Source organism: Salvia hispanica, chromosome 3 (assembly GCF_023119035.1).
Source record: "Salvia hispanica cultivar TCC Black 2014 chromosome 3, UniMelb_Shisp_WGS_1.0, whole genome shotgun sequence".
NCBI lineage: Eukaryota > Viridiplantae > Streptophyta > Magnoliopsida > Lamiales > Lamiaceae > Salvia > Salvia hispanica.
Genome location: NC_062967.1, coordinates 22,009,799 through 22,021,877, shown reverse-complemented (window position 1 = coordinate 22,021,877; position 12,079 = coordinate 22,009,799). Strand labels below are relative to the sequence as shown.

At 36.4% G+C, this 12,079-nt stretch overlaps 3 protein-coding genes across 4 annotated transcripts; 1 reads left to right on the top strand and 2 right to left on the bottom strand.

The window, feature by feature from the left end:
* Positions 1-819: 819 nt before the first annotated feature.
* On the bottom strand, positions 820-1,374 carry LOC125214802 (histone H4). Its single transcript, XM_048115961.1, has one exon. It carries the CDS (start codon positions 1,301-1,303, stop codon positions 992-994), a length of 312 nt encoding a protein of 103 aa, XP_047971918.1. The 5' UTR covers positions 1,304-1,374; the 3' UTR covers positions 820-991.
* Positions 1,375-3,678: 2,304 nt separating this feature from the next.
* On the top strand, positions 3,679-7,128 carry LOC125213221 (calcineurin B-like protein 3). 2 transcript variants are annotated; one of them, XM_048113636.1, is made up of 10 exons: positions 3,679-3,822; positions 4,401-4,482; positions 4,573-4,712; positions 5,156-5,238; positions 5,345-5,404; positions 5,538-5,646; positions 5,732-5,784; positions 6,011-6,091; positions 6,420-6,532; positions 6,869-7,128. In XM_048113636.1, exons 3-10 carry the CDS (start codon positions 4,604-4,606, stop codon positions 6,924-6,926), a joined length of 666 nt encoding a protein of 221 aa, XP_047969593.1. In that variant the 5' UTR covers positions 3,679-3,822; positions 4,401-4,482; positions 4,573-4,603; the 3' UTR covers positions 6,927-7,128. The 2 variants fall into 2 exon arrangements, with proteins under 2 accessions (XP_047969593.1, XP_047969594.1); XM_048113637.1 differs by having other exon boundaries at positions 3,685-3,822; positions 4,405-4,482.
* A 483-nt stretch (positions 7,129-7,611) lies between these two features.
* LOC125213220 (heat shock cognate protein 80-like) lies at positions 7,612-10,743 on the bottom strand. Its single transcript, XM_048113635.1, has 3 exons — positions 10,525-10,743; positions 9,728-9,869; positions 7,612-9,637 (listed from the first exon to the last, which is right to left on the bottom strand). Exons 1-3 carry the CDS (start codon positions 10,645-10,647, stop codon positions 7,803-7,805), a joined length of 2,100 nt encoding a protein of 699 aa, XP_047969592.1. The 5' UTR covers positions 10,648-10,743; the 3' UTR covers positions 7,612-7,802.
* Positions 10,744-12,079: the final 1,336 nt, after the last annotated feature.

The window sequence follows — 12,079 nt, the reverse complement described above, 5'->3', positions numbered from 1 at the left end:
GGAATGTGGGTCTTATTTTTATATATTAATTTTAAAATAAAATGTGAGTAGGAATGAGTTAGAGGAATATGGAGTCCAATACTAAAAATGATAAAAAGTGAAATGAGATAAATTTTATGGAATAGACGAAAATAGAAAAATGAGACAAACTTTCAGAAACAGAGGGAGTAGTATAAAGACATGCACACTTTCATCAAAATATTGATTTCACATTGTATTATATATTATGCCCATTTTCATTACTCAAAGGCCCATTTTGGAGATCTGTCCCGCACTATTTGGCTAGAAATGGTGTAACTTCAATTCTGCCTGAACTTAAAACTTAAATTTAATGCAATCCTAATTAATTCGTCAGCTAGAATGCAATTAACTAAAACGAATTCAAATCCTATATAGATTGTTCAAAAAATACAAAAACTTGCTAGATTTTATTAGTATCCCACCACTGTTATTTGGCAAATATTATAGCATCAAAAACACGTGCGGAGAATTTTAGAAAAACAGACGTTAAAATAACTTCATTGGAATAATTAAGAAATTAGAATGTCTACAAATCAATTTATATCCGAGAAGTTTCATTAAACAAATATCTTCAAGAGTAAATCAGTATAAAAAAAATATTGAAATGTAGTATCCAAATTCCTAAATTCAAGAAAAACAACAAATTGTTCCATAAAATGTTGTCAAATGCGGTTATTCGATTAGTCTCCTTGATTTCATCAAGCATTTCAAATTTAACCTCCAAAATAGAAGTTTGCAAATTTAAATTGAATTTAACCAAACAAAAACAATACAATAGGCTAGATATAGTTGTCAATGTCCTTCAAAACCCCAAAAACTAGTAGATTGAATTGAACCAAAAATCCTTGGACCTCTCAGCACTACTACATTTCTACATCCAATTCAAATTCGAAATCACAGTAAAACTAGCAACGAGAAATTGAAAACACATTTGACGCATATACAAAGGGCGCAGCCAAATACGAAACCCTCAGCCTCCGAAACCGTAGAGCGTGCGGCCCTGCCTCTTCAGCGCATAGACGACGTCCATCGCCGTCACCGTCTTCCGGCGGGCGTGCTCCGTGTAGGTCACGGCGTCACGGATGACATTCTCCAGAAATATCTTGAGCACGCCGCGGGTCTCCTCGTAGATGAGGCCGCTGATCCGCTTGACGCCGCCACGGCGAGCGAGGCGGCGAATCGCCGGCTTCGTGATGCCCTGGATGTTGTCGCGGAGCACCTTCCTGTGGCGCTTGGCTCCGCCTTTCCCCAAACCCTTGCCCCCCTTTCCTCTTCCCGACATTTTCAAACCCTAGATTGTGAACTGCGATGCGAATCGAAGAAGATATTTTGTGCAGAGAGCGTGTGTGAGTGATGAGAGTGAAATGTGACGACGAGTATTTATAGAGTGATTTATTTTGGGGGTTGCCGTTGGATTCGGGGAGTTATCTACGGATGTGGATGGAGATCCGCGCGATTTTGGATGGTCTTGTTTTGTCCGTTGATGATTGGGTCATCGACGGCTAAGATGAAGCTCCATTTTGGAAGGTGGCGCGGTTGTTCAAATTCGACCGCTTATTTTTTCACCTACGGGTCTGGAGACCTATTTGATTTGGAATAGATATGAAAAAACAATACTCCACCACAAAATCATCTTCATATTAGTTTTAATATTATAATTACAATTAATTTTTGATTCTATGAAAATATATAGTACTAGTAATTTGATACAGGCAATAGTTAAAACAGACCTAAACACACTAATAAAGTTATCACTGCATCTAAATAATGGACAAAATCATATGCCAAATTCTTAATTCTCTTCAAGGATCTAAAATTGTCAAGCTCGTAGAACTAACATTTTGATTCTCGAATATCTGCCTCAAATATTAGAGCATCACCGTTGCAAGCGTTCTGATGGAATTACGTCCATTCCTTCACAGAGAACACCGCTCGATCTAGCATAACGACGTGCCAACCCATGTTATTTTTGGATTTTTTTTTAATGAGTTTTTATTAATTAAATGTTTTTATGTTGATTGTATTTTAAATTGTTCTGTTGAAATAGTGGGACTCGACAATAAATTGAATAAAAAATGAATAAAAGTGATGTGCGTTCATTCCTAAGTTAAGGAATGCATTATAGCATCCACAACTAGGGCTGGGGAAAAATACCGAAAAGATGATATATCGCTCGTATTGTATTGAAAAATATCGAAAAATTATCAAATTTTTGATATATCGTAATTTTCGATACGATACGATATCGTATCGTAAGTTTTCGATACGATAACGATATGAATTTCCATATATCGCGATATATCGTTTTATATCGAAAATATCGATCTATCGAAATTTTCGATATATATCGTATTTTATTTTCGATATATATCGATATATATCAAAATTTTCGATATATATCGATATTTAACGATATATCGAATTTCGGTACGATATATCGAAACTTTCGATACGATAACGATATGAAATTCTTTCATATCGATATTTTCGATACGATATATCGTATCGACCCACCCCTATCCACAACAGTGGTCTCTGCAAAGAGACGAGAGCCATCTCATAACTATTCAAAGGCTCAACATCACTTTTAACCATTCTTATTCAATCTCCTAACTAAGAGATCGCACTCAACCTTAACTATTCATTAGTGTCACTATTTCTATTTTTCAATTTAATAAAAAAAATTCATTAATAAAATTTTATTAAAAAAATTAAAAATGACATTATAAATTACTTAACTTTTTTAAAGAAAATTATAAACACTATTAATAAGACTTCATAATTAGCATCTTTTCCTTTTTCTCTCGTTAAATGAGAAAAAATTAATTTTGGTCCTAAACATATGACCAAAATATGAATCTGGCCCAAAACCTTTATTTTTTTGAAAAACAAGTCCAAAACAAATAAAAATTTCACTGAAATAGTCCTTTTTTACAGTTCCGTCAAAACTAACGGTCAACGCTAATTGCACATTGGCATGACCGTTAGTTTTTTGACGGAACCGTAAAAAAAGGATCACTCTGACAAGAATTTCATTAGTTATGGACCTATTTTAAAAAAAGTGAACATTTTGGACCAAATTCATATTTTGGTCATATATGTTTAAGACCAATATTGACCTTTACTCCATTAAAAACGATGTTATTTTAAAAATTGAATATAGTGGTTGCGTATTTGGAATTTGGGGTGGCAAATCACGTTAGTTGAGTCGTTACCGAATCAACCTGATAACGAACTAGCCCAATAAAACCTAACTCTGACCCGATCTGTTAAAAAAATTGTAAACCCGCACACGAACCCGACTTTACCTTAAAACCCAAACATGCCTCACATCCGACACGAATTCGTTAATAACATAATATAATGAGTTAACACAATACGAGAAGAACACAATAAAAACCCAAACTTGAGTATCACACAATTAAAATAAAATGATATTAACTTAAACCCATTAATTTAGAATGTGTGCAAGTGTAACCGGCTATCATGAAAGTGATGATCCCAACCGTGGCGGTCCAGTGATTAAGCCATTAAGGCAGTTGTGAACCGAGCGAGCTTGAATACGTAACACAACAAGGTGACTCGCGATTTTGAAGGCCTACACTCCACTCGTAAATTTGGATCATTGAATTATACAATAATCGACAAAACTATGTGAAACGACACCCCACCCCACCTCGCCCGTCAACCTCCTTATTCTTATTATTCTCATCCAAATTTGCTGTTTGCGAATCATCAAAATCTTTTTTTTTTGTTTTCATTTTCGCACCAAATTCAGCTCCGCCTTTCTTCTCAACGAGGGTACGCTCCCTCCTCTCCTCTCTCTGTTATCCATTTGCACAGCTTTATTCTTTGCTTGTTATTAGATCGGTTAGCGATATCTGAGATTTTATATAGCTTCACTTAATTCGGAAATAAAATTAAATGGATCTGGTGTCGGATTGGTTGCGCTTTGACTCCAACATCTGTTTCTTTGAGTTTCTATGGTTGGTGGAAAAAGATAAGGCTTTAATTTCAATTATAGAGCTTTAAATTGTTGGTTGAGGTGCATCAGCTATCGGAAGATTGTAATTTGTAGATCAGTCTTGATTCATTATATTTATTGCTGATTTATTGCTCAATTTGCAAATGAGTTTAAGAGCTCAGAGGCTTGTTAGAAAATAAATCCATAATGCTGGAGTTTTCCATCTGATTTTTGAAATGCATATCAGGATTTTATGATTTGGGAGATCTTTTAGCACTGGTTTTAGTTTTTGTGCTCATTTTCATTTGTGTTCTCCCTTTGAATTGCCGTCTGTGATCTTGAACTCACATGGAGTGTCGTTTGTGAAGTTTCATTCTCATAGTTTGTGTGCTGGTGTTATGAACTAATGACACAGGCAGGCAGTTATACGAGTTTCAAGTATAAGATTCCAGTAGTTTGTTTTTGTCCAAGTACCTTAAGTGGAGAATGATCCGAAGGTTCCTCTTTCTTTCCTCTTACAGATGTACTCTGTTTTCTTAATTCAACCTATTGCTTAATTTGTTTCTTTTACCATTTTTTTTGGGCAGGTATGGAGCGTAATAATGTACATGTTATACCATGTTGAAGTGCTTAGAAGGTTTATGTGCTTCCGTGCTTCAGTGTTGTGAAATCGATAGGCAAACGAGGGGCCTCGAGGATCCTGAAATTCTTGCGCGTGAGACAGTGTGTATGACCCTAATCCCTACCCCGAAAGCTAAAGTTGAACCAGAGAATAAGAATCACTAAAAGCTGTGCATACTAATAGCATGACAATCTAACTTCAACTTTTAAATGTCAATTTGATTCATAACTTATAACTTATCATGCTACTTTGTTTGTGGAAATTATATCTATACCCACAGTTAGAAAGCTTTTGTGTCTTTTTACTTGTCTTGTAAATTGTTCATAATTATGACTGCATTGTATTGTAACTTATCATGCACTTTGTTTGTATTGTAACTTATCATGCACTTTGTTTGTGCAAATGAAGTCTTCAAAAGTAGGAAATGATAATAATGACCTTTCCTTGAATCTAATAGATTGTCGTATTAATTCCAAGATAATTGCTATAATCTTTTATGTCTTGAGGATGAAAAACTATCTTAGCGCCATGATTTATCCTTTATGCAGTTAGTGTAAGTGAAATTGAAGCACTTTACGAGCTTTACAAGAAGATCAGCAGTGCTGTGATTGATGACGGGCTGATCAACAAGGTTCAATTTACAAGTCCAAAGATGACCTGTATTTGTTCTTTTCACATAAAGTATGATGTATCCTTTTGTAGATCACCATCCATAATTCTTTCAATATTATTTGCAGGAAGAATTTCAACTAGCATTATTCAAGACAAACAAAAAGGAGAGTTTGTTTGCAGATCGGGTACTCCAACTACAAACCTATATACATTATAGCAAGTTTTCTAGTATTATGCCTTACGGTAGCCTGTTTATCCCTTTTCTTCCAAAATCTAAAATTTCTAATTTCTTGTCATTTTGATTAACTTTGTAAGCAGGTTTTTGACTTGTTTGATACAAAACATAATGGGATTCTTGACTTTGAGGAGTTCGCCCGTGCGCTATCTGTATTCCATCCTAATGCTCCTATTGATGAAAAGATTGAATGTATGAAAAAAATTGTACGATTATATTTCAAGAACCTTTCTTGCTTTCTGTAGCATTATAACAACTCCATCTGCTCTCCCTGCAGTTTCTTTTAGATTGTATGATCTCAAACAGCAAGGTTTTATTGAAAGACAAGAGGTAATACTAACAATCTGATTTGTATTCTGTTTCTGGGAAATCAACTTTGTCCTACTTGATTCCCATATTAAACAGTGCTGCACCCACTTCACTGCGTTGATTGCTTTCATGTTATACATTGTTGTGACTAGTAAGACTGTCTCCTTTTTTATACTAATACTACCATTTTCTTTAAATGTCGAATGTCTAGCTAGTATGGTTGATATTGAGCTATACCAATTTGCAGGTAAAACAAATGGTGGTTGCTACTCTTGCTGAATCTGGTATGAACCTGTCAGACGAAGTTATTGAGAGCATCATTGACAAGGTAATGTGAATCGTGTCTTGTAATATAGATCTTCTTATATTTTTATTTTTATTCTTATCTTCATTCTATTATTTGGTTGTGTATTAAGAAGTCCATGACTGAAATTACTTATGGCATTGTCAGTACAAGAATAATTGTCTTCATTAAAAACTGATAATCTCTGAGTTATCATGTTGTAACAAATTAATAGTTTAAGATTATTATTGTCAGAAAATAACAATTGCAGATATGTCAAATATAGTACTTATGGCTACTTAACCAATGTCATGTGCTACATAGGAAAGCAAGTACAATCATTATTCACAGAGTTTCTCATTTCCTTTGCCAGACATTTGAGGAAGCTGATACAAAGCATGATGGTAAGATCGATAAAGAAGAGTGGAGAAGTTTAGTCTTGCGGCATCCGTCTCTTTTGAAAAATATGACGCTTCAATATCTCAAGTATGATGCCCTTACTTCAATGATGCTTTGTATGTGGTTTTACCAGCCTACTTTAAGACCAATATTAAAAGAAGCAAAACCAATATTTCAAGCAAGGCTATCATTTTTTGCTCTTCTTTTCCACTCTGCTTTGATGCTGAGATCTTAATGCAGAAAATACTTAAAACAAACAATCAATTACGCTGCTTCAAAAAAAAAATATGTTCATATTAGAAATGTGCACCAAATTTGCATAAATTTGTTTTTGAAGTTGTAAGTTGTGTTGATTACACCTACAAAGTTGGTTATCCTCATTTTCTGATTGAAATCACTTTGCTTGGTTTTGTTATTGAACAGGGACATCACCACCACATTCCCAAGCTTTGTTTTCCATTCAAGAGTTGAGGATACCTGATCCATGAAGTTGGAAGTAACCACCAACCTTGCTGGGCTTGGTGTTTATTTTCTGGAAGACGTTGCAGATTGAATTGTGATGTTTTTATGTTTTCGATATTGATAAGAACCATAACTGGTTGGACGTATATCTGATAAAAATTTTAGTTGGTTGAATGAATGAATTACTGTCCATAGTAAAGCAATCAAAGTTAGATTTAGCATTTCTCGTGCTTTGAATTAAACCAATCAAGTTATGAATAATAAGCCAGAACTCTTATAGCCCTACCTTGTTGGTTGTTTGTCATCAAATTGTCTTATAGCCCTACCTTGTTGGCTAATAATAGCTTCAGGAATGTTTCTTTTAAGAAATTGCCTGGTATAAAAACTTGCTTTCTGCTATTACTAGTAACGATAGTGTTAGTAGATTGATAGGGGTATCAATATATGAGAGAGATTAAATTCGCACGCATTTTAGTTTTTGGAATTTAATTTGCAAGCCTCAAAATATACAATTAAGGCATACAAGTATAATCTCAAAAACTGAATAATGCAGATATTTACCCCGAATTTTGAAATCTCTTTTTAAAGAGTTTCAATCACATGAAGATTTCGCAACTTGGCTGCATTTCAGTATTTTGGCAATTCAATCTCAGAGAAAGCAAAGCAAAAAATTATACGCATGAAATTAATTAAAAACACGAATGTCACCCAGAAGCTCAAAAACACTAATTACTAGACGATAGATCAATTCAGTCTATTAGCCGCATCAAAAAAAAGGTACCGGGTAAACAAAAGCAGTTCTAAAAAAGATACGGGAAAAAACACCAAATCTTTAAATCCATTATACCAGAAAAGTAAAACGATAGCTTCAAAACATACGACCAGGTTGCAAGGTTTAGTCGACCTCCTCCATCTTGCTGCCATCAGCTTCAGCATCAGCTTCCTCCAAAGATGGCATATCAACATCAGCTTCAGTAGCATCATCATCAATGCTCAATCCAAGCTTCAGCATCCTGTGGATCCTGTTGCCGAATGTGTTGGGCTCATCAAGGCTGAAGCCAGAGGTGAGCAGGGCAGTCTCAAAGAGAAGCATAACCAAGTCCTTGACAGACTTGTCATTCTTGTCAGCATCAGCCCTCTTTCTCAGCTCCTCCATGATGGGGTTCTCAGGGTTGATCTCCATCGTCTTCTTGCTAGACATGTATCCAGCCATGCTCGAGTCCCTCAAAGCTTGTGCCTTCATGATCCTCTCCATGTTGGCAGTCCATCCGTATTCTCCAGTGACCAGACAGCAGGGGGAGTCGACAACGCGGTCAGAGACAATAACCTTCTCAACCTTGTCTCCAAGAACATCCTTGATCACCTTGCACAGACCCTCAAACTTCTTCACCAGCTCTTCCTTCTTTGCCTTCTCATCTTCGCTCTCGTCAAGCTTCAGGCCTTCCTTGGTAGCAGAAACCAGCTTCTTACCCTCAAACTCCTTCAACTGGCCAACAGCATACTCATCGATGGCATCCACCATGTACAAGACTTCGTAGCCCTTCTTCTTCAGCCTTTCAAGGAAGGGGGAGTTCTCAACAGCCTTTTTGCTCTCACCAGTGATGTAGAAGATATCACTCTGTCCCTCCTTCATCCTGGTAACATAGTCCTTCAGGCTGGTCATCTCATCACCACTCTTGGTCGAGTGGTACCTCAGCAACTCAGCAATCTTTCCCTTGTTCTGAGAATCCTCGTGGATACCAAGCTTCAAGTTCTTTGAGAAGGCCTCGTAGAACTTGTTGTAGTCCTCCTTGTTCTCAGCAATCTCAAAGAAGAGCTCAATGCACTTCTTCACCAGATTCTTGCGGATAACCTTGAGGATCTTGTTCTGCTGTAACATCTCACGAGAGATGTTGAGAGGCAAATCCTCAGAGTCCACAATACCCTTGACAAAGGACAGATACTCAGGGATCAAGTCCTCACAGTTGTCCATGATGAAAACTCTACGGACATAGAGCTTGATGTTGTTGGGCTTCTTCTTGTTGTCAAAGAGGTCAAAAGGTGCCCTCTTAGGAACAAAGAGGACAGCCTTGAATTCAAGCTGCCCCTCAACAGAGAAGTGCTTCACAGCCAAGTGCTCTTCCCAGTCGTTTGTAAGGCTCTTGTAGAAAGCAGAGTACTCCTCCTTAGTAATTTCCTCAGGCTTCCTCATCCAGATAGGTTTCTGTTTGTTCACCAAGTCCCACTCGTGAGAAACCTCCTTGATCTTCTTCTTTTTCTTCTCGGCTTTCTCCTTATCCTCATCAACTTCCTCAACATCTCCTTCCTCGTCCTTCTTCTCTTCCTCGTCCTCATCATCAGAAATTTCCTTCTCGGTAGTCTTCTCAACCCAAAGAGAGATTGGGTAGCTGATGAACTCAGAATGTTTCTTGATCAGGTCCTTCAACCTTCGCTCTTCCAGATACTCAAGCTGGTCCTCTTTCAAATAGAGAGTCATCTTAGTACCCCTGCCTAGGGGCTCACCAGATGTATCTCTAGTGACGGTAAAAGAGCCTCCGGCTTGGGACTCCCAGACATACTGTTCATCATCATTGTGCTTCGTCGTGACAATAACCTTCTCAGCAACCAAGTAAGCCGAGTAGAAACCAACACCGAATTGCCCAATCATGCTCACATCAGCACCAGCAGCAAGGGCTTCCATGAACTCCTTGGTTCCAGATCTTGCAATTGTACCAAGATTGTTCACCAAATCTGATCAAAACCAAATCCATAGTAAGTAATCCACATTGGAAAATAACAAATTCAGAATAAACCAACAAGCAAAATTACAAAAACACTCACCAGCCTTGGTCATACCAATACCACTGTCAATAATTGTCAGTGAGTTATTGGTCTTGTCAGGAATGATGTGGATGAAAAACTCTGGCTGGCCATCGAGCTTGCTTTTATCAGTCAAACTCTCAAATCGGATCTTATCCAGAGCCTGTATATCAACCCCCATAGTTAAGCAATCAAATCAAGTACTGCTACAATTCATAATTCGAATACTTAGAATCAACATGACAAATTGCAGAACACCATATAAATCTCCATTGCATAAAACATTACAATTAAGATGTTAAACCGTACCAAAGTAAACATATAATAGGGTACTAATGCATGCCTTAAACACAAATTAAAAAATGAGGAAACGGTAGTGAACACAGTAGGATCTAGAACTAATCACCTAATGCTACTTCACCGATATTTACCAATTATCAGGAGGACATAATTTATGCTATAATCTACACTGGAGTATAATTAAATACCAATTCAATTGCCAAAATCACGCTCTGGCCTACAAAATTGTCTTACAAATAGACAAGGTTCAAACACATTCAAAAGCGACGCATAGAAAACACTACACCAGAGCATAATTACATATCAATTCAACATGCCTCAAATCACGCTCTAGCCTATAAAATTGTTCTACATACAGCGACGGTTCAAATAAATTCAAGAGCAGCGGATCAAAAAGTTATCAGGTAAAAATGTCTACAGATTAACAATAAAACATCAAAACATCAAAACAAAATCATGCTTATATGTCGAGATCTGTAAAACCGAAAAGCATACGAATGAGAGAAGCGGCGACTTACATCTGAGGAGTTACTGATGAGCTCACGAAGAAAGATCTCCTTGTTGCTGTAGAAGGTGTTGATTATCAGACTGAGGAGCTGATTGATCTCAGCCTGGAAGGCAAACGTCTCGGTCTCCGACATCGCTGCAACTCTCTGCGAGAAAAGAAGGGATGCGAGATGAACACGAAGAGAGCTAGGGTTGTAGTGGAAGAATCGTTGTGAAAGAATTGGGGGGAGAAAGCGAGCAAGCGGGAAGTTATATAGTGAGTATTCTAGGGTTTCTAGATCCTTCTATCGACGCATTTTATAATTTATTTGGAAATAAAATTTGAAATACTTAGCTTGGTTAGCGTGATTTGCACGTGGGTCCCGGTCTACCCCAACGACTTTAATAACAAAAATGAAAAATGAAAAATGAAAAATGAAAAATGAAAAATGAAAAATGAAAATCTTTAATATAGGGGGTTAATCTCTGGCCCGACAATTTGGTAGGATCAAGGTTAAAAGTTTATACTTTCAAAATATTTATAATTCAAATGCCTCTAAATTACAGTATCTTATAATTTGATAGGTTGGCTCGAAATGAGTTCATTGTTGTTATTTAATTTTCTATTTTTTTTAGGGCTGACAAATCGTGCGGATTGGATCGTTATTGGATCAATCTGATAATGACTCAACCCAATAAGGCCTAACTCGAATCCGATCTATTAAGAAAACTGTAAATCCGAACACGAACCCGACCTGCTACCTTCAAATCCGAACACGACCCGCACCCGACACGAACCTGTTATTGGCACGATATAATATGGATTGACACGACACGATAACGACCCGAACCTGATATTACACGATTAAACCTTAATTTTCAACCTTATTTACACTATTAAATTTCATTTTATACTATTTAAACCTAATTGACAAGAAATTATAAAATTAAAATAATATAATTTTTTTAAATAATACTCCCTTCGTCCCACAAAAGATGTCACACTTTCCTTTTTAGTTTGTCTCACAAAAGATGTCACATTTCCATTTTCGAAAAAAGTTCTCTCTCCACATGAATATAAAAACAATATTTTCTCTCTCCATTTAACACACAAAATAAAACCTCCTAAAATCCCGTGCCGTCCCACAAGTGTGACATTTTTTGTGGGACGGAGGGAGTAATATTATTTCTTAATGGGTTATCCATATCCGTCCCGCATCCAACCCAAAATTATCGGGTTCTAATGGGTCAACCCGATAAAGACACGGACACAATAAGACTTTATCTCAACCCAATAATTTCGTATGGATTCATGTCGTGTAAAAAATTGTCAGCCCTAGGATTTTTTGGTAAGTACCACGGGTATTCCACAGGACAACTGACCCAAATATCTATTATATTTAAAATTTTAAAGGTTAGTCGATTATATCTTTTCAAATATATGTGAAAATATATTTTATTTTATTATTTAAAAAATATGATTCATTATTTTATTTTTATTTTACTTTTATAGGAGTATTTATTATAAAAATAAATACTCCACATATAAAAATTTAAAAATACTATCTTTGTCATTTGAAAATAAAA